Genomic DNA, 27,005 nt, shown 5'->3' with positions numbered 1-27,005 from the left:
TCACAAAAAAATAGTCGTAGCTCACCCGCAAAAGTAAATATTTTCTAGCACAACGCATACCAATAGTTCATCTTTGGACATTGAATCTTTCAGCGTCGATTATGACGATTACTGAAGTGGATTGGCTCGCCGCCAACTTTTTCGTCACTCTACCGAGTGTATCACATTCCATTGATAATTTTTTTTTTGCATTTTCGGCATGTACGTGACGTAATTGATCTAATCCACCTAGAAAGAAACTCAAATATTAATTGGTTTTTCTTAAATAAGTGGAAATTTGTGACTGCTTATACCTTTAATACAAATATAATTTCACTAAAATTTTCCATAAATGTGTTGTATTGTTTTATAATTCTATACCGTATTGTATTTAAATCGTTCAATCTCTTTTTTTCGTTGATAAAAGCAACGAATTTTTTGAATGTTATTGTAATCCACTGATATTAAACGAGTCTGCTAACAAAAGAGCACACATCGGTTTATATCAGTGCTTTGTAGTTACCCCCTTAAGACATCTCTGGCTTTTCTACTTCTTTCACATTCCTTGATAAATGTGCTGTTTAAAGACTATTCAATAAACTCAATAATTCTTCCTTTTTTTGTTCTGCGTTTCTAAACATGCATTCTTGTTTATGATAATTTCTGTCTACATTTTTATCTATTTTCGTATAAATTCTGACATTTTTGTGGTATTACCCACGTTTTTTTTTTCTCTTTTCTCTCATTTTTTCTCTTCTGATCCCTCAGTTTTTCTATCGTTTACCTTATATGATGCTTAATCTCATCTGTATATTTTTTTCAACTCGTTTTGACCATACGCCAATCCAAAAAATATCTGTACCGCGGTAGTGACATTTATGAAAACTTGGACATGCGAACCCGGTTATTCTGGAACTATGATATTCACCTGAAATACTTGAATCCATCTTCGTCATGATCACATTGAAGAAAATCCTTTATGTTTGCACTAATGAGTCAGGGTCACTCTCTCCCTCTCCTCGTAGACATGATCCTCTAGGCTCCGGTTGCTATTTGTGTACTCCGCTGCTTTAGTCGCCCTTGTCCATTGTCATCGTTTTTCTAGGTAAATTTAGAAGATAAATAGAACCTATCGGATTATCACAAACATATATTTATCGATATCAATTCGATGCAACTATAATTTCAGAATGTTAATATGCTTGGGAGTATTTGCGTCTGTTACAGCTCTTTATGCATTTTTACCACCAAAATTAGAATTGTATGATTACGAAACATTGGTGAGATCAATCATTACTTCTACAGTTCCTAGTGGTGATGCTAGTTTCCTGGGATTTTCAGCAATTCGATCGATCTGTTCCTGAATACGAAACTGTTCTTACGCCAAGCGATTTTGAGTTAGGAGCAGAAATAGCAGAAAACCTACGATATATAAACGATAATGGAGATTCGGATGCTATGTACGGAAAGACACGTTTCGAAGGAGATATCGCAAATGAAAATGCGAGTTTTGATTTTTACATTTATTATGTGAAGTTTTGTTTTGGAATTATTTTGAATGTTTGGTTTTTTCCGATGTTAGTCCTGTTGCTACCGTTTTGGAATTTCACACGGTCTATGTTAGCGCTATTCGTGGAATATGGTGACGACAAATCTTTCCGCGTGCGACCACTCCAGCTAGCTAGATAAATCTTGGATCCAAAAATAACATATGAGTCATATTTGGGTGGTTCGATTTCTGATCAAGCATACATCAAGCATGTAACTGGTCATAATTTAAAATCTTTTCATTTTCAAATATCTAGATTTCTTTTGATATGTTATCTATGTGTGTGTGTTTCATGGAAATAGCCAAAAGTCTGCTTAAATTAACAAATGTTCCAAATACAGCAATGTAGATTAGCTAAAATAAGATAAATACGACGGTTTTCACTAGGGAATAGGTTGTCTATTTTTTCGATTAGAGCATTATCCCAAGAGAAACAAAAGTAATTACGATTTACTTTGTGTGAGAGTTTAAATTGAGATTTCCGTGAATTTCTACCGCAGGAACAAGGGAACTACTGTTACTATCGAAGCTATTACCACTTTACTAATACCTATATTGCTACAAAAAATGTAGATTTAGAAAATTGTCCACTACAAATTGGATCGTGTTTTAATTGTTTTTTTTCGATGTACTCATTACTTGATACCGTTCGGTTATCCTTCATTCGAATGTGGTATTTTAGGTCAGAGAGAACACTGAACAGTTTCGAAGTAACTAGATTATATAAATCATTTTGCCTGTGTTCACCTAACCTACGTTTTTTCCTATCATGCTACTGGATATTGCACTTAGTAAGATCTGTTCTTTTTTTTTGAAAATGAATTTTCCAAACTTTACAGACATCATTGTTGCGTTCTTAATCGTTGTCAATAATCCAAAACTATGGCCTCACTTTGTTTAAAAACAAATCTTTTCCACTTTTCGACTTAAATGTCACATCTATGGATTTAATTGTGTGGCTCAGAGTGAAATGGAGTTGAAATGAAGAAATCTATGATTTCAAAGCACTTCAATGTCCGAGAAGATGTATTTTACAACTTTGAAAAGTGAACTATTTAAAGAAATACTTATCTAAAAGTATTACTCTATTTCGTAGTTTCCATAATCCTCCAGAAGTCAGGAATATGGTACCCACAGAACAGCAAGTACTATTACAATAAAAAATTCATCGACGTTGTTTTTTTCTGAAGAAATCCCAAACTATGAACATCCACGGCTATCAAAAATGGTAGCACCTATGATGTCTCCTAACATATATCTTAAACAAGAAAAAATCCTGAGAAAATCTTAGAAATCCGGCTCACTATGCAAATTTTATTTTTAGCTAAATGCATCGACTATCGAAATGTTCTTGAATGGAGGAGCACGGCCAGGGAATGGGAACTGGTACAATGCGATTAGGAATCGTCATCAATTATGGCCAAACGGTCGTATTCCATACACAATTAGCAGTCAATATAGTAGCTACAGGTAAAAAAAAAATCGTAGTCGACTTATTTTCAAGATCTCATTTTCACAACGAAGCTGTGGAAATAAGATCTTGAGACTATCCTGAGAATAGAATGAACTTTTTTTTTGTGGAAGATTATTTTAGTTAAGATTATTTTCTCAGATCATTATTTAATGGAATTCCTATCATTATTTTCCAATTTGAAAGAATCAGCAAACATATCTTCACCTCATTTCATTTAGTCGATCTCTGATTGCTGCTTCAATGCAAGAATATTCCACTCATACATGTATTCAATGGGTTCCTAAGACGAATAACGACATTAATTATGTATATATATTCCCTGATCGAGGATGTTATTCAATGGTGGGAAAAATCGGTAAGTGGGAGAAAAAAGTCGATAATGTACGTATTTCAGTGCGTGCGTTCTTTTCAAGAGCTATACTCGACTCAACTGATTCTTTTTTTTAGGCTTCTTGTTTTTGTTTGACGTTGGGCGGTGTTCACTATTGTGTGAGGCCGCTTGTCAGTTTGCCTAAAAGGCTAAGCTGCAGCTACTTCAGTGCGTAAAGAGGGAACAAAATAGAGGTCGAGCACCCTGAAAAACCCGCCTATATCGTTGTTAGACGAGAGAAAATTGTGCAAATTAATTCGTTGTTTTCGCAGTAATATACGTTGCAATCATATGTAATATAACAACAATTAATACTAGGGTAGAACGTAAAATTGAAAAAAAAGACAAGTCAACAACGTTAAACAGTGTCCATTTCTAACTCACCAATCACCAATCAATACTTATTGGTGAACGGTATTGAAGGCAGGATAGCAAAGAATTGGCTAAGTTCAGATCTTTTCAGGATAAAATCGAGTTAGGAGCGTTAATGACGAATATAAGCGTTTTCTCGCTCTATTCCGTATAATCGTCCTGAAAAAAAGGCATTCCTGGGGAACGGGATTCCTGTACAATATTTCCCATGACGCGCCTTATACATAACACGTCATTGTATACCCCTGAGTTCCTCCAGTTGCTGGGAAAACCTCACTTAATGTTGTCAGCTCACACACAGATGCGGCGCATGTGAAGGGTGAAGCGTTGGTGCACGTTTCAATACAGTATGGCAGTATATTTATTGCTCCCGAAATGTGGGACCGGTGTAGTGTAGCGGTTCCGCTTCCTGCACGATCAATCGGAGGTTCGAATCCGCACTGATACTCACCAAATCTTTCATCTCTCCGTTTTCGATAAATTGGTACCAGACTTGTCTGGGAGGATAAAAACACTGATTTGACTCATCGGCTAGCCCCGCAAGTCATTGTATGGGCCAGTTACACGTTCGTGGACCTCAAACGATTCTGAATTGAAGTGAACGTGGGGGCGCATCCCAAGCGGATTGATTAACGCCAGAAACTTCATCCCTATCCTTTATCCCGAAATGTATGTTGTGACCACCAAAATATAGATTTCCCTTGATACTGTGTCCTTCCATGCGCACCCTCTGCCCTGTCCCAATCGAACGCGCGTTGCGGTCCTCCGGACAGACCTGATCGCCCAATTTCCTAAAGTCGGACCAAGACGAAATGAAGTACGGCGCAGTTGCGTAAGCGGCTGCGCTCGAAGCAGTGGAGATTGCGGTTGGAATCGAGGTGGGAACTGCATGGATGATTGGTGCTAGCGAAGGTTCCACCACGATCTTAACCGCTACGCTTCACACTGAGCGCACCCGCTTGCGCAACTGCATCGGGTTTTCATTTCGTTTTGACCCCACTACATTTGCTTGCATTTCCAATTACATCGGCTAGGAATCAACTATTAATTAGGAGTTATCAAAATTCACCAATAAAATATTTTTGATAAACCCAATGTTTTTAAAATCATCGAATAAGAGTTGTTTTTGCGCGAAGACGTCGTATTTAAATTCGCCAAGGTTTTGTAAGCTTGGGCCGAACTAAACTAAAGTTTCGTCTGCATTCACATCAAGGTTAATATAGATTACACATCAAATTTCCATTCATTATCCCTCTTCTGTGGAAATAGCGAATGGTCCTAACTCCATCCCAGCAGAAGGCTGGTCTAAAAAGAAATCGTTTTTTTTCTAAAGTGACGTCTGAAAACTCCCATTCATAGACGCTTATTTTAGGTGGAAAACAATCGCTTTCCCTTGGATCAGGATGCATTCAGAAGGGAATTATCATCCATGAATTGATGCATGCTGTAGGATTTTTCCACGAACAAAGTCGAACCGACAGAGATGACTACATCACCATTTTGTGGAACAATATACAGCCAGGAATGCAAGGTTAGAGAGGAAAAGATAAAAGAAGAACCACTTTTTTTAATTCTTGGATGTCACATCTTTAAATACCGACGGAATGCTAAACAATATGTTTCACTTCAAGTTGAAGGCGATCAACAGCATTCAATAAAGCATTGAAGATGAAGAAGAGATGTAAAATGAAGGAACCTATGAAGCAAATCATGGGATAATGCAAAGATAATTTCAATTTATTTCATTTTCGATTTAATGCTCGTTAAAAGAGTACTAGTTTTTTGCTGTTATCTCATCTTGAAATTTGAAGGGGATTACTCATTATGAAATGCATTGTTAACTCCCTGAGAACATTTTCTCGTGGGTATACCAAGAGTTTTTACAATTAATGCAAATGGCGAAGTTTTTTTAGAGACTTTTCGGACCTTCATTTACATTCACCTTCTGAGGCAGCATTGTCTTCAGCGGTTTCCTGCTATCATCTTGTTTTGGCATTCAGCCAGTAAACTGAATTCCCCGAGGGATGGGCGCTTGCCTGTGATTCGTAATATTCTTCTTGTTGTTGTTTTGGTCTTAGACACTGAAATAAACGTTTCTGCTGCAATATTTTTGAAGAGGAATGATTTCATCACTATCGAATGCTACCGAAATAAAAGATATTTTCTTAGGTCAGTTTGAAAAGTACGGTCAAGGTACGATCCAGTCACTAGGAACAACTTACGACTATTCATCGATTATGCATTATGGTGGAAAGGTAAGAGACTCACTCTAACTTCTGGATCTGCAATTTGTAGGAACACTTGGCATCAGGATCGTATAATTTAGGCATTTTCACGTAACGGACAGCCTACAATGGTGCCAAAACAAAAAGGTGCTCAAATCGGACAACGTGGCGGTTTTTCGAAGACGGATATTTACAAAATAAACAAACTATATGGATGTCCAACTGGTCTGGTTCTAGGCGAGAATCGCATGTTAATCTTTTACCGTCAGATAATTTAGATGGAGAGAAGCCTGAAACCACTACAGAGCCTGACACAACGACGACAACAACAGCAACAACGACAAGTACGACAGCAAAACCAACAATTTCGCCTACATCTTTCAGAACTATTAATCCAATTCCACCTACATTGCCGGTGATCACTCCAGAATGCAAAAATTTACGGGGAGATTGTGACGATCTTGGAAAACAAGGTATTACAATTTTACATCTAAATTACATTCTATTTCTAGAGATTTGTAAACGTTGACCACTCTCTTTAATGCATCTTAGAGCAATTAACCAATGTCAACCACCTTTTTCTCATATACTTAGAGGTTTCTAGAACGCTCAAGAAGGTATATAGTAAAACTACCGTAATTCAGTTCAGAATGCTATGAAGTGAGGTGAAGTAGATTTTGCCAAAAATATTTCGAGCTGAGAAAAATAAAGCAAGAAGAGTATTTGCAAGGTTTTTGAAATAATAGTCTACAAAGATATGTTTCTTTCTAAAATTTTCACTGAGATCGTGTTGAAGCTAAAGTCTTGGAATCAGTACGAAGTGAACTAATAAGAAACTAAGATATTTTTATTTTCTTCTCCAGGTTTACATCATATTGTTCATATCATATCGACTCAAAGATATATATCAATAGACTAATAAACTGTAATGTTGAGGTTGGTGTGATCGCAACCCTGGTTGGATGCGAATACATTGCCCGATCCCATGTGGATTCTGCGAGAAGAAATGTAAGCGAAAATTGTTCTTGTTGTTGATGACGACATTAATAGCTGTGTAAATATTCAGCAACTGGAACTACATTGCCCCCACCGCCAATTATCACATTTCCTCCAAATGATTGTGATGATCTCAGAGTTGATTGTCTGGTCCTTGTAGCCCAACGGTAATTTTTTTGCTTCAATTAAAGATAGAATAGATATATAAATTAACTTGCAGGTACTGCAAAATGTCTCAGAATTTCATGAAAACATATTGTGCAAAAAGCTGTGGATTTTGCTTCAAGCCACCACCACTGGAAGTGAGCACATCATTACCGCCAACTCTTGTAACTAATCAACCCTTAATAACGACGTGGAGGACAACAACGAGGTTTGAAGCATTGTTATTTACCACTACTAACGAATTCTTCTCCTATCATTCTTTGTATTCGCTTCCAATCATATTCAATGTACGTCGGCCAATGGTCATTCCCCTGAAAAAGATCGTGAACAAAGAATTTGAAGAGGGCTCCGATAGCAGCAGCTTCTTGGACACTTCTAACGCAGCTTTTTTTCCGAACACCCCGAAGCAAATAATTGACAAAAAGGAAGGAAGAACACACTTCAGTTAGCTGACATTCGTTAATATCTGTTTATTTATTTCTTTATTAAAACTAGTTACGTCATCCATTAGTTTTAAAGATATTCTCTAATACGTTTTCTTCCAAAAAGTTTATTAATTAACAAATTTGACATCCCAACACATTAAGTAAGTTAACATTAAGTATTTTCTGCAATTGAGAAAAATTATATGGATATGATCTCAATAAGAGATCGATGCGAAATGCGATCGTAATTTACTACGTACTTTTGACTTTGAATTTCGTTATGTACTTATTATCACTTAACAACTGGTTTCATAAAGTAGTGTGCTTCTTTGCGGAACGTTTTGTTCAGCGTTTACGAAGTTCAGAGGTTTTTTTGCAGTAACGTATCTCACATCACTTTTTAAAAGCATCTATTCTAACAGTAATCATTCCCGGTCATTTCATTTTATTGGAGAGATAGAAAACATTCTGGATTTCAAGGAATAGAAGACGGTATCGTTTGAAATGAGTGACAACTTCTACTCTCTTTTATTTTCGTTAACTAGCAGCAACTAATTGGAAAGTACTGCGGAATTTTTTTTTACTATTATTTCTTGAATTCATAAAAAAAAATTTGCGCAGCTCTTGACGAGTTTATGCAGCGTATTTTTCATGAATACTACGTGTGTGCTTAAATTCTTATCGTTTCAGTCTACCCGGACAAACCAGCACCACATCATTTCCCACGGAAATACCACCAACACCACATCCATGTGTAGATCATAAACATTTCTGTCAACATTGGAAGACTGCAGGTTTCTGTGAAGGAATCTTCATGAATTACATGAAGAAAAATTGTGCCGCATCTTGTGGAATGTGTTGATTGATGTGAAAAGTTATCCATTGTCTTCTTAATATTATGTTGTTAAATTATTATTGTACATACTACCGGTGATGCACTCTGGGTGTTCATCATGTGTCTTTCACTGAGTCTCTAGTGATCATTGGTGTGCTCATTTCTGCTGAGTTGTACGCATTTTATACATATAGGATCGTTTCGAAAATTTTATTGCATATTTCATTTTGCAATATATTCATTACTTCTCTAATAAATTGTTTTGAATTATTGTTATTTATTATTTCGATTTTCTATGAGGTTACACCTACCTTCACAGTTAGCTAGGAGGGAGGCGAAGGGATCCCCTACAGCCTCATGAAAAAGCTGTGTAAAAGTATGTATAGGGAATCACCATAAGGAAAAATGAGCATGATGGAGAGGTCTCCATTTTTTATTAAATCAAAATTTCTCTTCTAAACATTATTATTCTAAACATACAGAACGCTTGAGACTATCTCTGGTAAAGGAAAGCACAGTATATACATCTATTTGTTAATTTAGTTTCTGGCAAAAGGAGACTTATTGTATATATGTACATTACTTAATTTGTTTATTTAAAAAATACGCCATTCCAACACTAATGTTCAAAGTTTCCAAATGTTTCCCGGGTGTGGTCTTCATGGCCACCTTTCACTACGACAAAACTCATTGCAGGAGAGTTGTTTGTTCCAACGCTGAAGCAGGAAGTTTTGTACGAAACCACAGTTCCAATTATTATTTGTACTTTCGCTTTCATTCGACAATACTCTTACCGTATCGCTCTAATCACTTTATAAGAGATTCAAGTAGTTTGACCTCAATGGATCTCGCCTTTGAATCGAATTAATTTAAGGATAATTAACCGACCACAGTTCTACATCTAGAACGTTGTTACCGAATACTTTTATCTTTGTTGATGTTATTTGTAATTTTTGGAGGTTTAAGGAAGAAAAATCAGAACCGATTAGGTGGATCCATTTCTTATTGATTCATTCCACTTGCTGGCTCGACAAAAGACCTTTAGTTCGAAAGAATTTGGTGTAAATTCAACATTACAGTCAAAGGATAATTTTTTCAAGAAAAAAAAATTGAGAAGAAATGAAAATAAGAGTTCTCTCCAGCATTTTGCTCAACCACTACTGCGATATCGAAGTAGTGAAATAATGAAGTACATTTTAGGTGTTGAAAAAGTCCCCCACCAAAAAAATTGAAAAATCCCTATCCTTTTTCCTCATGTGGTCGTCGAGTGACTAGGCGAACAACCGTAGGCAAATGTATACGATAGAAAGCAGCCACAGTCGCACTTTAGACCGAGCGAAAGATGAATGCGGTGTAGGGGTTGGTCGCAGATCGTCCGGCTGGTCTCGTGACACACGCATCCAACTCTTGTTCTCTGACCGATGATGGATGCTCTCGACGTCTGACGTAGACCTACGCCGAGGGGGTTTGCATCCAAATGTGCATAATACGTATAAAGTAAGAATATTCAAAGGTGGCACAAAAAACCTAGAAATCGAAGTTCGAAGTAAATCTACGGGCCTCATCTAGAAAAATACTGCTACCGAAACAGTTACGTAAAACATTTCCGGATGAAGAGATGAGCACTGTCGAGAAAATCTCAACGATAACCATTCGAACGATACGAGTAGTCTGCCAGTCCAACGTGGCTCCTACATTGGACACGATCCAGGCAACTGCATAGCAGGTGTCAGTCGCTTCTTGGGCGGTCCCTGTCCAGCATAGTGTTTACTAGAAACGCATCGCAACCGCTCGCGTCGCCCAATTCGAAAAAGTACCTGTGCGCCTCGGAGTCTACATTATGAACAAGTCTTCTAGATTCACTTCTTAATCTCACTAAGTTCCTAGCTCTATACAGCACGTTATTTCACGTCCTCCGACTCCATCACCTACTCCCCACCGGAAGTGGCGCTTTTGGACGGCAACAGTGATCGGATTTGCTCTAGCACTTTGTTGACTTCGAACTGAATTGTTTATTACTTCATGTTAAGAACTCTTATTTTCTTCTTGTTAGGATCCAAAGCGTGGCCTCCTTTGGATTCCACTGCACTTTCAGAAATGATTCAAATGATTCAGAATAACGAAATTACTTCCTAATTTTTAGGTGGTTCAATCATGTTTCTCTTCGGTCATCTTTAGCTACTGTAATCATGCTGTACCGTTTATTTCTTTTCATTCTTCATCTTCTTACCTCAAGGGTTACTTGTGTGCTAGAGACTGACACATTTGTGAGGTTGCGATCGTGTCAATATGTGAAATATCCGTATGAATCACCAACCATTTCCGTTTTTTTCTATTCTGCAAAAATCGTTAGAATTTAACTTTTTCAGGGTCAATCTCGTCGCATGTGACTGTGTTGTAAATTCAAAATATTTCAAAGATGTCGCGAGGTGAGTGATGTTCTTTCTGTTTCATGGATTTTCTTTTTTTTTTTTCTAAACTAAGAGTGAGAGGTGCCCATCTTAATGCTAGTTATTGGTCCTTTGGCTTATGCTTTGGTAACGTGAGGCTTCTCAATAGATTGAGGATTGTTTTGTAACTTTGCATTAGTTATATTCGAGAAAATTTACTTAAAATATGGTATTTTTACTATACGATGTTACTAGAAGAGTGATGTTCCTCTTCCATGATCACTTCGGTGGTCCGATGAATATGGATAGTTGTGTAGATCAGTTGGACTAGTATTAAGCTGTAGTTTTTCGAGAGAACGCTCAGAATTGATTGTTTAAATTTGCAGTGCTTTATTTTCTCTGAATCTCATTGAAAGATTGATTGATTGATCGCAGTTATTTTTCTGATCTACCATTTTGCGTAGTTTTTGCAGCTGTTGTTTATCTTCAACTTATGATTCTAGTAAATTTTACCATTTCTTCTCATTTCAGTTTTTCCACATGTTTCATGTTAGCTCGGCCATTTTTACTATTTTATTACAAGATTTCTGCAAAGTGTAGTTTTACCAACACGGAAAATGCTAAAGGCCACCGTATCTGGTAGCGCTATGGTAAGTACAAATAAGTAAGATGGTTTAGAAAATTACAGTTTAATAATAACTGCTTCATATTTGTTGTCATCTTTGATTTGATTTCAATAGGCTTCAACATCCTTAACCCACACTTATTGATCGCTTGTCCAGTGGGTGTAGGTCAAGAAGTAGGTCGATTGCATCAGTTGTTTTGATCTACCTGATGATCATTCCACATTTTGCCTTTATTTGTCGATGTCGTTAAATGAGATTTTCCATTTTTTTCAAATTATGCTGGTTTCCTAAATAATATTAATGGTGACGAAATTTTAAGATTCCACAGAACACACCCACATATTTTAGAACTTGTTTGTTACCACTGTTTATTAGCATCACTAATATATTAATTACGTCTAGTTTATTTCATAACCTACTGTATCGTTACTGTCCACTCCTGTTGTATCAAGTAGTTAGTCCTTTCCTATCGATTTCTCTAGTCACGAAATAGACGGAAATCATCTATTTTTTAAAGAAGAAGAAGAAGAGGAGGACATGAGTTTCTTAGAAAATCAAAGGAAAGCTATTTAACCTTTTTTCTGGCTTCTCAAGGTGTTGTCCTCATTCATATAAAAAGTCACAACAGTTGAACGGGACATACATCAAGTAAGTGGTGCGTAATGGGTAAAACTATTTCACGTGGCATTTTTGTAACTCTTCCAGAATGTGTCCAGTTCATGTCATGTGACCATCTAGCTTTTGAATAATCTTAACTTTTGTGTTGCTAGCTTATCTTTTCCCTGTAAAAAAAAGATGAAATAGCAATACAAAAGCAATACAAATATTTCCCTTTAAAATATTGTATTCGACTTCTCTTGCTTTTGTATCCCATATTAAATTAGAAAGTGTTACCGCTTATTAACATTCTTGTTGAAAGAAAGAAAAGAAGGAAAAGCGGCAGATATTTTGAACCTTTGTAAAGATTGTTAATCTACATTTTTCTTCGTTACTTTTATTCCTCCTGATTTCTTTCCCTCTTGAACGAACCATACTTGCTCATAAAGAGATCGATACGCGATCTGAAGGAGATAATTATGGCTACGCTTTTGGCGCCATCTTTATCGATCCCTGTCTCTGTATTTGCGGGACGATTATTCATACAGTTGTTAAGGTTCGTTTTTCGTTTAGTGTTTTTCACTTTCATTCATTTTGATTTCGGTAAACATTGAGATTTGAAACAAGCTATTTAAGTAGGGTACGACTAAGTTTCTAGGGCTTTCTCCGTTGTGACCCTTTAAAATTACTGTGCTTCGGTTCTTTTAAGTAACCAATTGTGGATGTATGTTGATTACGTTCTGTACTATAATTATATCTTTTTGGAAATAACTTATTCTAAGCATAAAGTTCTTTACTCGTTAATTTTCCTGTTATGATATATGAGGATGGGAAAGAGCTGTGTATTCACGTCTTTTGTCTGTTATTATTGAATATCTTCGATGAAAGGATTTTGGATAAGGATGTAACAATCATTATTGCTAAATGTTTCACGGTGGCTGTGTGAATTTTCGGCGATATGTGAATACTAGCCTTCTTCCCATCTCTTCATCCTTGAAGGTTTCTCGGGATTAGTACAGCTTCTCAAATCTTTGCCAACTGTAAGAACCTGGTTGTACAAAGCAGACTTAAAGTTTAATATTGTCGCCTTTTTTCTGTGGGTCAAAACCACCTGTTTTGTTTCTCTTCGAGTTGTGGATTTTCATAAGTATGGTAGTAAGTAGTGTTTTTCTTTGAGCTTTTCCTTGCATTGTTTTTGTTGGAAAATGCCACTCATTGCTGTGGTAACTAGCATATGGACACAAGAACCAACCCAATAAAATGGAATATCAGCGACGTTTTCATGTATTATTGTACTCATGTTTTTCATTTAGATCTCACTTGTAATGAAACACTTGGTGTGGAGGATTCTGATAGGGTGAGTTTTTGTAGTTGGTTCGCCATATCGAATTTTTCAATGGAACCATTATTTGTTTTTCAGAATAAAGAGAGTATGGTGAGAAGATATCCGTCTGCTCCAAGTGCTAATTCTTCTGCATTTCGAGCGAACTATAATGCGTCTTCGCCATCAGTGAAGTACACTATACAAAAGGTTGGGTTTTTTTTCTCTTTTGCGATGTTTTCCATCACTGTTATTTCTTTCCTATGGTTCTTCACGAATACGGAGACTAATACGATACTTTGCAAGGTTTAAACAATTCCCTTACCGAGTTTTCAAGGGAAAAGTTATGGTCGTTTGGTTTACTGTAATGATATCTGTAAACGCTATAATTGTTTGTCACTCCATTTCTTTCTAATTCCCACAAGCAAGTTCCCTTTCGTTTAGAGAGCCTTCTATAAAGTTCATTAAATTTATTTCATTTGATTTGTAGTTCGTAAATGATTTATACGTCTGATAAAGAGCGACATTGTTGTATATTTATGATTTTCAAGTTTACAATATTTGTGTAAAATTCATGTCGTCGACATCCAAGTTTACTATTCTCGATCAAAGAATGAGTGGCTGTAGACAAATAGATTTTTGCCTTTCCTCCATAATTTTATAGTAGTTGTCACTACTACGGACTTGTTTTCCGTTGCAATTACGTGAGCGGATTTAGATTCATGAATGCCAAGTTTTCGATAGGATAACGAGGCCTTAACCTTCAATTGCCATTCATCGTGCCGTCCATTCTAATAGCCGTAGTATCTTTTATCGTAGTGCTTCTATGTTGCAATGTATTTCTCAGAACTAAACGCTCCTATTTGCATTGGTCCAGATAAAAGCGAATATAATTTTTGGTAGCTGGCTGGTGATATCTTGAATGCTGGAGTAATTAAACAGGCATTTCCGCGGTTATCAATAGGCAAAGTGATAACATGGACAAACGGGGGCAACAAAGATGTAATGACCGATGTTATTTTCTTCTTAAAGGCATCACCCCACGAATTTGAGGTGGTACGGAATTCAGGTGGAGTATTCGTATACAGGATAGTAGATTATGAAGAGAGTGATGATTCCGTCCATTTCTCCCTAATTGCCGTAAAAAACGGCCCGGAAGGTACGGTGCGTGCACGCTGGCGCGCTCCAATCGAACTCATAGAAAATAGCGCGCCGGAACGCTCGAAGCCGCATCTTCCGGGCCGTTTTCTACGGCAATTAGGAAGAAATGAACGAATCACCCTTCTCTCAATAATCTACGATCCCGTATACGAATACTCCACCGGAAATCCGTATCACACCAGATTCGAGGGTGATGCCTTTAACGAAATGAAAAGGATACTGTAGAAAAGATTTCGTTTGAAGTTTTGCTGTGGGCAGTAAGTTTTCCGGTTCGCTTTTGGTGAGGTTCATTTCTGCGAAGTTTAATTCAATTCTCTTTCCAATAAAGGGTTTCTTGCTGTTTAATTTTGTAATATTTTATTTCAGCCATCACCAAGACCACCATATCAGGCTGCAAATACTGCATCTCACGTTGTTCATTCTCCAGGCACTTCGACTATTACACCTACTGAAGAGGCTGTTAGTGTTTGATATTCATGTTTCATTATTGAATACTAAAGTTTACTGTGCTTTTACTATATCATGCTTTCATTACACGCAAATTTCGTATCTTAGCTCCATGGTCAACTTGCTGCCGCCTCCCATTCACAGCTCCAGAATAGCAACGGTGCAAAGCTCTACAAGTCGTGTAAGACCTTTGATGTTAAAAATTATATTTAACACTACATTTTTACTTCTTACTAGATGATTTATGAGAGCGAATAATCTTGAAGATATCTGAGATTCGCTTTAGTTTCAGCGAGCTCTGAGTATCCAACTCCGACTGGAATTTCCCCATCGCAGCTTCATATCATCGCTGGGTCAACGTTGCTTCGGAACGCCGTTGCTGCTGCAGGGTAAGAAACATTGTTTTCGAACTTTCATTCTTTACTGATTTAGTTTTTCACTCTTTTCGGTTTAATAGAGTGTACTCGAGATTCTGTTATGAAAATAATTGGCTGATACCTCACCGAACTTAGTGCATCAGGCTAGCTCTTGAGGATTTCGCTACAACTAGAGCCAACATTCTTATGTGATGAAAGAATGATTTCGCTATATATACAAACATATATATATATATACTGATTCTCATAAAACTTGTTACGTATACATACATATTGATTACTTGCATTGGCAAATATGTGCAAAAGAAGCGAAGATCTGTGAAAAATCGGGATTTTAAGGAATGTTTTTTTGGGCTGTTCAAGGAAGTGGAAAGGGGGATTAAGGCTGCGCATTTTGCATGTTGTTCGTACTTTGAAAGTGTACGTGTCGCTGTTTTTTTTTTAAATTTCTATTTTGTTATATTTGGCGTTAGAAAAACAGTTCAAAGATTTCAGTTGCAGATCGCTCGTTGTAGAGTTCCACTTTTACAGTTGAACAAAAACATCAGTTTCCACGACAAAAAAGAAACAATGTAAAAAAAATATGTAGAATAATTTGCTTGATAGTAGAAACTACGCAGATGCCTAGTAAATGTAAGATAATTAAGCTTTTGAATTCTGCATGTCAGTCTTCTTTGTTTCGAAGTAGTTAAGAGAAAATCTGTGCTCATTGGAAAGAAACAAAATCAAAGTATCCGAATGTGTCAGCAACAACCGTCCTAACTATTCGAAGATGTAAAGTTTCTAGGTAAAGGTTTCATTGCTTTAGTACAATCAAGAATAAAGGTTATACTCGGGTCAAAACGACATGAATGAAGAAGAGCGGTTGGAATAGACGTGGGACCAACGCGAACTTCAGCAATGAAGGGTGGTAGCAGGGGTCCTCACTCGATCCTAACCGCTGCGCTCCACCGCACCACTTCGAGCGCAGCCCACAGTGTTTCATGTTTTGACTCTACTGTAGCTCGTAGCTAATCTGTAGTAATCACAGTCGTTATATAAAATTCTAAAAGTCCACAACGTTAAATCGGTTTTGCCAGTTAGTTTCACTAACTCATAAGAAATTAACTTCAACTCATTAAAAATCATCAACTTTTCGCTTGAACTTGCTCATAATGTCATGCGTGGCAAGCTTTTCGTACGAGGCCTTTCGTCTGACATGTAACACTTGTCTTTAACATCACTTATTAAACTCATTGGTGTATTTCTTCTGCACTTTTTATTCTTATTGGTGCCACCTTAGTCTCAAATTTTCAGTGAGAATCGACTTGCATTGAAAAAGCACAAGTTCTCTTCACTAACTCCTAAGAAGGTTCTTAGAAAAAAAAAATCTGTTTAACCGGTGACTGGATGGCTCTACTTCCTAGGATTACATCAAATGTAGTAGAGAACACTATTCAAGAACATCGATCGCATTTAAATCACCGACGAGTATTCCATACGCAGTGTTTTATTCGTACATCTTCCTCCTGAGAGTTCAGTGGAAGTCGTTTTTGATACACCATTTTAGTGAGCCCTCGGAAGTTCATGTTGGGCATTTTTCGCGCCTGTTTTGGATTGCGTGTTGTTTACAGAGTATCTCTGCCGATGTTCTCATCGCTATTAAGGATGTTCATCAACATAAACACAAAACCTTTATATTATGTGAATGGCGCTAAGTCTTTCGCGGCGAAGTGTTCATTTTTTGAAACGTCAACGCATTATTCACATTTGAGCTTATAATGTTATAATTATAAGAGAAATAGTGAAATTTCATGTCACTATTTCTCTTATAATTCAGGTCTATGTGTGTTTTTAGTTATCGCGAAGAGCGCCCAGGTTCAAACAGCGGCGCAACATCTAACTATGCCGCTCAACTACAGACAAATGCTATGCAAGCGAACATCTATAGCACCATCAATAGCATGAGGTATGTTAATTTCGAAGTATTGTCGTTGTTATTACAGAACTGTCTTATTTTTTTTCGTACTTATTGCTTAAAATTCTGGAAAATAGCATGGTGTTGTTTATTTTCAAGGTTACAACAACAACATCATGCTCCTACAAACACCAGCAAATCTCCTAGCGCAGTTGCACTTGCAGCAGTGCAAGCTGCAGCAGCTGCACGATCACCTATAGATCCATTGAGACATGGAGCATATCACGCGCAAATCATGTACAAGAACCTTGTACCGCAAGTACCACAACCAACAGTAATACCTCGTCCCACTGTCACAGCGTCTCCTCACGTGAGTTAATTTCTTAGAGAGGAGAGATTTGAGAGAAAAGATCAGTCAACAAGTCTGGCTTTTGAAGTCTTTCATATAGCTTCTTAAATTGACTGTATTGCGAAATTGTTTGCAGCTATAAATACAAATAGAAATGCAGTTCCTGTGGAACGGAGGTTGCTAAGCTCGTTCCTCTTAGGAATACATAATTGCATAAGAAACTAGTTGTAGGAAAGTTAGTAATTTCTTGAGAATTGGTTTTCTGTTGGGGAACCTGGATTTGTTTCTTTACTTACTGTAGATCCTCTCATGAAATAATCAGGCAATGACTTCAAAATATCAAGAAAAATCGAACCTGAAAAGAAAGGATCGCACGTAAACGATGTTCGCTACCACCAAAGTAGTCCGTTTCTGACACTATTTTCACTTTCAACAGTTTTTTTTCCTCAGCCTGTGTTCACACTATGTTCGTTTCGAATACCTGAATTGAGGTACTTGATCACTTGTGGAACTAGAAAGCGCGATAGAGAGATGCACTTTTTTTTCGTCGATGAAGTCCTTTTAGTTTCAGATTATTTTTACATCACCTTTCTTCTGTTTATTGTAGCTAAATTCTGCATTAATTTTTGCGTCAAGATAAAATATGGTTTTTTTTTCCTGCATTTTTGTAGGAACCAACATTTTCCAAGATTTCATCTCTTTTTTTTTGGCGAGATTGATCTATAGCTTTGTGAAAATGCTGGTTATGTAAGGTTGAAGGTCTAACGGCCTGATTATTTGCATCCATTGTATTGACCAGAATTTTTCGCAACCGCACGACTTTCTGTTTAAGGTGGTAAATAGGTATTCCTCACAGAATGGAGTCAAGCAATCATCCAGTCCTACAATCGTACGGGTAAGTTTTGATTTGAAAGAGTCCGCATAAAACATCTTGTAACATGACGTAATGCATCCATGGTGAAGACCTGCATTGAACTCTCTCAACCGTATGCGGACTCATCGAACATCGTTTCTTTTTGCTTTGCTATGGTTTTCCACTTTTTCTATAATATTACATGTATGGGATTACGCAATTTTAGTGATGTTATTTCCCATTGGCTCTATCGTTCATACTGCCCCTCCCTAGATCTTGGCTTGTAGAGATTTGATTTCTGCTCCTCTTTTTTGTAACTATGCATAGTTAGTCTACTTTTCGGATTGTGGACTTCTTAGTGATTCAGATTACAGCGAATGCTAATCATGTACGTTTACACAAAAATTGGACAGAAATCGAATCTCCACAAACTAAGGTTTTAGAGGCTTCCTTTGAGCAAAACACAACATGAAGGTGATGGAACAGTAGTTTTCACAATTCTGTTATGGGAACTCTGTGCACGCCTTGACCGAGGACGTGCACCGTCGTCATGTTACAATACGTTGTACGCGGATTGTATATTTTTTGCGCTCTAACTCACTTTTTTGTAGGCCCAAACAACCCCCCATTATGTTGTTCCCCATCAGACAGTGGGATCACCAAGTCGTTTGGCAGGCGGAACCCACGGATCGTATCACCTCCAAGCTCCTCGTAAGTTTTTTTTTAAACGTTCCTGGTCATTTATTTCGCTCATGTATATTTTTTCTCTCTGAGTTATGCGAACTGTAAGGTTAATGAAGTGTGTTCGAATCTGTTGGTTTCAGCTATGGCAAATGTCATACCTGGTTCACCTGGTCCTCCAGCACAAATACAACAACTTATATCTACTCCTTCCCCTCGTCCAAGTATACTTCGGAAGCGAGGAGATGGAACGGGGACTCCAGTGGCAGCGAAGCGAAGATTGCCTTTCATGGACGAGACGCCGGCCTCCCCAAGCAGTTCGTCACAACCGACAGCGCCGACATATAATGCCGGACCTACTCCACCAGCATTCCAGCCGTAAGTTATCTTTCTTTGGTATTATCTTCGAAGTAGTTCCCCTTTCTTTTCAAAGCCTCTATCTAGTTATTTTTTTTTCAGATCGAAGGAGGTGAGCAAATCCCTGTTTGTGTTCTAGTCGATTCTGGCGCCAGGAATGCCATAAACTTCTAAATAGTTTTCTTTTTGACGTTTCTCATTGAATCTAATTTTGTTACTTACAAACTCTTTTGATTCTAGAGTGTCAATGGGACACCAGAAGAGAGTCCGAGAAAGAGGATGAGAAAACAGCAATTTGAAACAGATGCAATTCCTGAACAGATTAAGGTGCGCGGATACGAGGATCTTATTTCTTTTATTTTCAAAATGCTAGTCTACTGAGTTTACGTCTCTACAGTTACATTTGAGAACATTTCTTGCTTCGTTCATTTCAAATTTAGTTTACAAGTATTATGAATGTCGTAGTGTGGTCATCATGTTTACACATCTCCGTTGAATTCAGATGGCGATCAATGTGATGCAACCCATTGCTGGTGGATCAGGCGCGTGGAAGTTCGCGGGCCATCCAGGTTTCATGTAAGTGAAAAGCGTATTATTAGTTGCATGAATACTTCCGAACTGATTTGAATAGGCATGGTTGTGTTTTGGAAACGAGTCCGAAGTAGAGGCTGTGATTATTTTTTAAGTTAGATTCTTACCTAGGCCTTGAACAAATTTGTAATACTGAGTATGAGCAAAATCATAAAAAAAAGTAATATTGAGGACGCGTGTAAACGAGTTTTGATGGGATCCGACAATGTCTCGTAGCATCCTAATTACGGTTTTTTCAGTACTTTATTGTGTAGATGAAACAGTTTTTTTCACTTTAGTCGTTGAACTTCTCCCTCCTCGCTTTTTCTTCGTTCTCTTGCATTCGACTTTTCTTTGATCTGCGATTGTTATTTGGATTTCTAACCTTGAAATCCATCAGCCATTATTTTTGCCTCATTGTACAGGCTAGTTACGCGTTTTTTTAATCACAAACGATTCTGAACTGAAATGAACGCGGTGTGCATAACATGCGAATGAATTAACGCCAGACACTTTGTCCTTTACTTCATCTAGAAAATGTTGGAGAGAAAGTCCACAATCTCAGTTTTCATTCGGAAGTTTTATGGAAATTATTGTATTTAGCACACCTGGAGTAGTGGAGAAGAAGAAGCGTGGTCGGCCTCGCACAAACTCAAGGCCTGCTACAGGTAACGCGTTCAAATTCGAAATCATGCTTTTTTCATCTGATATACATTTTTGTTGTCTAATACATTGTTTTGACGTTCTGTTTTTTTTTGACTAGTGGAATATAATCAGCGTATATAATATTGTCGAGATATTGTTTTTCAGCATTGCCTCTTGAATTGCATCAAAGTGTTAGCGTGTTTGTGGATATCGATAGCCCAGAGGAGAAAATCAATCCATCTTCTGTATCGGGTAAGTTTACTTCTTCTTTTCCTTTTCTTTTGACTTATTTTCGCGATGAGTTGTAGTGACCATTTCATTTCTTTGAAACGTTTTTGTACCTTAACGCAGGAAGTGAGTTTTCAGAGTCTGCAATTCGTGGTTCAACCGCGAGTGTGCCTCCAGTGCATATTGAAGTTCCTAATACAAAATCTCAAGTGGTATGCCAGTACATGTCCTTGAGTTTGAATTCCCCGCAAATATTTGGTTTCAATTTAATGTTTTACTATTAAGAAAGTGAAAACGGAAGAGGATGGGGAGGAAATTAAAGCGGAAAATACTGAGCATCATGACACATCTGATGAGGAAGATGTCACAACTCCGAAACCTTCGCATCGGAAGAAGGCGAAACTGAACAAATCGTCCAAAGGTATTAGAAGCTCGTGGAGGCAGCGCCCTATCAGGACTGTAAGTCATAAGAATTCACAAATATTGTCTATATCATACATAAGCTGGCAGCTGTTTGTAGCTTCCCTTCCGAAAGGTCAGAAACATCCAGCGGGTTTTTTTTTTTGCTAACAATAACAGAAACAAAATGTTGATGGGTTCAACATATCCCGGATACATTATTCTACTAATTAAAACATAGGATAGAATGAATGTTTGAGTCTTCATCGTTAACTTTTTCCTGTAAATTATCCATGTGTGAGATTGTTTCTATGAGTTTTTTTATTCCTTTTTGATTTTAAGAGTTATTTTCAGATTTCATGACCATTTTTGCAAAATGCATCTTTTAAAATGAGGATTCATGCAAGATTAGTGATAAGTCATAATAATTGCAGAATATTGAAGCGGCGTCGAGAAGTTACCTCTCCGCTGAGGAACAGCAAGCTGAGGATGTAGCCGGTTTTCTAGCAGATTGCTTGGAAGAGAGCAAGAAGGAGCATCGGATTAGGCAGCGGATAAGGGAACTTGATCCGACCCCGTCAGGATCGAAAACGTTTTTCGATATGGTTCGTTTTGCTGCTGATCGCTTTCCACAATTTATCCATTTTGAGGGCTTAGGCTAGAGGTTCACAGGTGCCTCGTAATCGATTCGCGTGTCCAAAAGCATCAACACATCCGTTATCTATCCAGACATGGAGGCCCTCGAAGGATAATGATCTTCTTGTTAATCACTTCAACACTTACGAAGAGGTAATTTATAAGTTGATTAGCTTGCTTTTTGAAGTTGGTATTTCTCGATTACGCTTCCGATTAGGGAATTGGCTGCGTATATGGAAAGCTTTAAAGTTTGCTTCTGTTTACATTCAACATAAAACAATAGATATGATCATTCGTGCCCTTGGGATTGATACCTTCCTCATTTATCAACGCCATCGTTTAATTTGCAATGGTTTTGAGATATTCGTCTGTCTCCATCCTGAAAACCTTGCCGGGGCAACCGTTGTATTTCAAAAAATTTATTCAACTAAATACAAATCCATTGACGGTTCTGAGGAGACTATTAGAAGAACGAAGAACAGGTAGTAACGGATGCGAAGATTACAGCTTCGAGACATTCATAAAAAAATAACAATTCGCTGAATTGAACATGCTGAATAACTTACTTTAAAAACCCACAAGTTCATAAGGATTAAGATCAAGTAAGTTGATTGCATCCAGTACACCGACGGAATTACTAACTTTCAGTTCGAATCCACGTATGAGAAGTATCGTAAGCTCAAGCACCTTCAACGGCAAGAGGCTAGGTTTAATTCTAGCATTCATATCAGAGAGGCTGCAGAGGTTAGTTCCACTTTTTCTTTTTCGTATGTCTGCTGTGGTCGCTTTATTCATTATCTTCAAGCGCTGTGTCGAGTATTGCGAAAGGAATGTCAACAGCTTTTGCGCATCTCTTGGATTTCAACTTTCATCACCAAACAGTGCTATGGCAAAAGAAGACCTCATTTTTTTGATGGAAAATGTGCTGAAAGAGAGGCTGCAGGTTTCTGAGGTTGTTTACTATGGAAATATGAAATTCTATAACCAATTATATCTATCTCAAAGTGGTTGTGCTGTTCAGGGGTTTGCTTCTGCTGGAACGAGCTTATGTCATGTTGGCGATACTTCACGTTTACCTCTTGTATCCTGTATTGAAGGGAAGGATGAGAGCCTATCATCGAGTGCTACTTTAGCTGCATTAGAAGGATGCAGTGGTTCTGATACAGTTAGCTTTTTCACTCGATATTCTCAATTTTTTGTGTTGAAAAACCAGCGCTTAGATCCATCCTTGGAATTAGAAGACTAAATTGATGTTTATCATGAAAGCTTTCATATGGCTAATCAAATTCTAGGATGAAATTTCGGACAGAAGTGATTCCAAAGATATCGAACAGCTTGTTGACGAAATGGTTTTCTTCATTACTCGAGAAGATGCAGATAGTGTGGTGAGTGAATGCTTTTATTTTTTTCGTTTATTTGTTTTTTTTTAAACCTGCTGTTACAACTTGGATTACGTCCATCATCGTTTATTCGTTATTTCAGACATTTTCTTTTGGCCTTTCTAGTTTTTTTTTTCTCTAGAGTTCTAAGTTTTGTGGCTTTCTAGGGTGTTGAGGTCACACAAGAAATGTGATTTCTTTGTTTCATTACCTTTTCTTAAAAGTTATCTTACTTTTGATGAAAGGTTGTTACTTTATATGAACTGAAAGACGCTGTTTTTCATTGTTCATTAGTTATTTTCAAGTATGCTTTTGCACAATGCGGAAAATCTTTTTTGGATCTTTATCATTGTTTGCTTTTGCTTTCGGACTTTGTACTATCTTTGAACTAGTCTTTGAAATAGTCCTTCTAGTTTGATGCCTTTGTGGATCGAACTTTCACTCGAGAAGTAACTGGGCGACCGGTAAAAGCTCAATGTGGTCAGAAAGCAACCAACGGAATCTTGTCCTCAAGGCGTTCGCGAGCACGATTACTGCAATGTATGACATTAGTAGATTAGTTACAATTATTTCATTGGTGTACTTGTATGGTGTGAAATTCTAGCGGACTCTTTCACTTCGATTCTGAAAAATGTGAAGTCATTCCTAAACGAGTCTCATGAACTATTTGATAACGTGTTTTCAATGGGTTCGGCGTATCAAAGCAGGAGGTATTTTTAATAATCATCGAATCTCCTAGTAATTTTGCAAGATTTCCTGCTTTTCAGCTGGTGGAATATCGTCACATCAAAACGTTCGAAAAGAAAACCTGCAAGATTAAGCTGTAGGAAAATGTCGTCCTGTCTGGAGTTACCTAAGTCCAGTGAAACTTCATCTTCTTTGCGTGAAGATCGATCTCGCACGGTTTCAGAAGAAACAGTTGCTGAGTTGAACTTGTGTTCGCTTAGAGAGTTAGTCTTTTTTCTAAAACGAAGTGCTTCAGAAAATCATTTATCATTCCCAAATGGTTCTCAAGTGAAATTCGTTAATTTAATGAAGCCTGACTTGCAGTGAACTAGCTGTTAGGCTACATCACATGAATTTGCAAGTGAACGAGCAGATCCGTTTCGAGGAGAAATTACTGGAAATATTCGACCGGTTTTTTGAATCATACAATCCAAAGGATCACTGGAAGGCAATGCTTGATATGGAGCGCGATTGCGGTACGTTTTACCTCAGCGATACAGTTTGAGGTTGACACTCACTGCATAATAACCGATTGGTACTTTTCTTAGAAGACGGAGACTCTGAAGGAATAGTTCACAAAAAGAGAATTGAAAGGCTTCGATATGTGCTCATGTTGCCACCAGGTAAATTGGCACCGGAAAAGAAGCCAGATTTCGGAGACCACTGCGGAACTGTAATCAGTTGTCCGGATGAAGTAGAGATGAACAGATATATGCTGGTGAGAACACATTTAATTATGGGATTTACGAAAGTTTTCTCCCATTTTTTGCTAGAATAAAACTTTTTTCAGGGTATCTCACCTTTTTGGAGAGGCCCTATGGTTAAAAATAATACAAATGCGTTTTATTTGACTCGAACGGGTAGAAGAATGCATGACAGGCTAGATTTACCGCACTTTTACTGCTCAAAAACGCACCAAGATGCATTTTTTGGGTTCAGAGATGAATCTTACTCTCCACTTGATGAGAATCAGAAAGAGTACTACCTCGAGGATCTAGTCGACTACCGGGAATCAACGAGATTACGGAAGGATTACTCTACTATGGAACGGATTTGGTCACAATTAGAGAATCTGTATGTTTGTGAGCCTGTTTTTGTTTTTGTTTTTTTTTTCTTTTTTGGACGAAGTGGGAGGCAGGGATGATAGAAATTGATGCGTTTGTTACACAGCTGCTGTCGTTTTAGTGAAATATCCCCGAAAGAACCTGTTGTGAAGAAGGGTCCTGAAAGAAGTAATTGGATGTCCAGACGTAAGCTGGCACGGTTTGCAAATGAAGACGTGGTTTGTCTTGGATCAATTCAGAAGGATGTACTAAAAATTCCAGGTTAATATTAGAGGTAATCTGTAACAGATTAAGCCCTATTGCTCATAATTTGTCCTTCAGAATGCGTTAACGCTACAAGCTATTCGGAGGAAGCTAGTGAATTCCTCAGTAAGGGTGCATCTACTCGAGAAATTCTGGCCACCGCTTTCAAAGCAATCCGACAAACTACACTGATGATGATCCAGACGAGGTTCGACTTTGTTGTTTGTATTATCATTTTAGCTTTAATAGTTTTTGCTCTCCATTCTGTGTATTGGTCTTTTTATACAATTTGAAGAACTGAATCAGTGACATATCTAGGTGTCAAGTCACCCTCTCACAGCAAGACTTGTGATCACTGTGCTCAAAGTACAAACTATATTTGTTTTTGTTCCGTTAGCATCTTTTTTGTTCAACTAAATAATTTCAATCAAATTCTTGAAATTACTTGGGTAGGGATTTGCATACAGTTCATGTCTTCATGAATAAATCTGCTCTTATCCATGAGTCCTTGTTAGGTGGGAATGCTTCATGCAAGGAAATTTTTCATTTTTCCAGTGTCAGGTGTAAATTTTGCAGCAGGTTTTGAATGACCTATATGTTTATATTGTTCCCGTTCAGAAATGCCATACTCGAGCTCGTTCATAACGTGGTAGAAGACGGCGACGAAGAGGAAGATGACGATCATGATGAGTCAGTAGATGATGAGGAAGAATTTTCGCGTCAAATGGAGCAAGCTGTTCAGGATTCGTATCAAGAACTTCAGTCAACTAGCAAGGCTTAGTGGTTTTACCTTTCTATGTCATTTCTTATCCTTTCCACATTTGCTTGTGATTTATGAGAGAGGATTTAAGAGTACACCTTTATAATGATCTCATTTCAAGTGACCGGAATTCTTGTGTTTGCGATATGCGGGTCATATTGTTGTCTGTGTCATAAGCGGCACTCCGTTTTATGTCATGTTTTATTTCAGTTTATCCACCCTCGTATTGCCTGATTGGGCGGTCCGGAATGACCCTCGATCTCAGATTACCTTCCAGATTATTAATTCACTCAACTTATGACTTATATATGACTCTTTTATCGTCTACCATTTCTCTTGTTTTATTTCACTACTATCTTACATGTGTTTTTGCAATATACGATGTAGAATTTTATGTCCATTAACCGATCTCTAATTGCTCACAGCTAGACGAATTTTGTCCTGTTTTGGCTTAAAACTTAATTCTCATATGTAGCCGAAAATGCATACAAGCGAGCATTTTTTATTTCAAAAAAGAGAAATGTTCTCGTTACCGTTTTGCCTCATTATTTCAATGGTTGTATGCATGCAAATGCAGTTTAAGTGATTGTTGACATTTATATGTATATATGATAAAGTCGTTCTTTTAATTTTTTTTGTTGATCTTCTTTTTAGGATACGATTCAGTTGAAATCGGTGAGAAATCTACGGGTTTGACATCGATGCGTGAGGTTTGACATCGACGATAGTGCTACGATTAATTCTATCAAGAGAAAATAATTGGTATGCTATTGCTGTCAAAATTACTACATGAGAACGTGGAAGTTTAATGTAACATTCAAATATAGAAGAGTAGCTCTATAAGCTGGTTCTTTTACTTACTAGGTATATTTGAAGATTTGAAGAGTGGATTTGTCAATTTAAATTGTG

At 37.5% G+C, this 27,005-nt stretch overlaps 1 protein-coding gene across 3 annotated transcripts; it reads left to right on the top strand.

The window, feature by feature from the left end:
- Positions 1-1,169: 1,169 nt before the first annotated feature.
- Positions 1,170-26,117, top strand: RB195_021670 (uncharacterized protein; the record flags this gene model as incomplete). 3 transcript variants are annotated; one of them, XM_064208529.1, is made up of 44 exons in its annotated part: positions 1,170-1,259; positions 1,321-1,439; positions 3,221-3,357; positions 5,117-5,275; positions 5,914-5,999; positions 6,071-6,194; positions 6,248-6,442; positions 6,906-6,977; positions 7,036-7,132; positions 7,186-7,338; positions 8,246-8,349; positions 13,317-13,360; positions 13,424-13,534; positions 14,852-14,944; positions 15,041-15,113; positions 15,225-15,321; positions 17,147-17,257; positions 17,366-17,576; positions 18,388-18,450; positions 19,020-19,119; positions 19,233-19,467; positions 19,549-19,558; positions 19,687-19,773; positions 19,949-20,022; positions 20,620-20,684; positions 20,827-20,913; positions 21,028-21,101; positions 21,175-21,348; positions 21,723-21,893; positions 21,961-22,077; positions 22,573-22,668; positions 22,730-22,876; positions 22,946-23,089; positions 23,217-23,309; positions 23,717-23,843; positions 23,908-24,013; positions 24,071-24,253; positions 24,354-24,505; positions 24,578-24,747; positions 24,820-24,908; positions 24,969-25,103; positions 25,215-25,354; positions 25,415-25,544; positions 25,955-26,117. In XM_064208529.1, the coding sequence occupies 44 exons, from the start codon at positions 1,170-1,172 to the stop codon at positions 26,115-26,117; spliced, it is 5,208 nt and encodes a 1,735-aa protein (XP_064064410.1). The 3 variants fall into 3 exon arrangements, with proteins under 3 accessions (XP_064064410.1, XP_064064412.1, XP_064064411.1); XM_064208530.1 differs by lacking the exons at positions 1,170-1,259; positions 1,321-1,439; positions 3,221-3,357; ... (6 more) ...; positions 7,186-7,338; positions 8,246-8,349 and adding an exon at positions 10,810-10,819; XM_064208531.1 differs by lacking the exons at positions 1,170-1,259; positions 1,321-1,439; positions 13,317-13,360; ... (30 more) ...; positions 25,415-25,544; positions 25,955-26,117 and having other exon boundaries at positions 3,342-3,357; positions 8,246-8,417.
- Between the last annotated feature and the right edge of the window lie 888 nt (positions 26,118-27,005).

Source organism: Necator americanus, chromosome X (assembly GCF_031761385.1).
Source record: "Necator americanus strain Aroian chromosome X, whole genome shotgun sequence".
NCBI lineage: Eukaryota > Metazoa > Nematoda > Chromadorea > Rhabditida > Ancylostomatidae > Necator > Necator americanus.
This window is presented reverse-complemented; position numbering and strand designations above follow the sequence as displayed.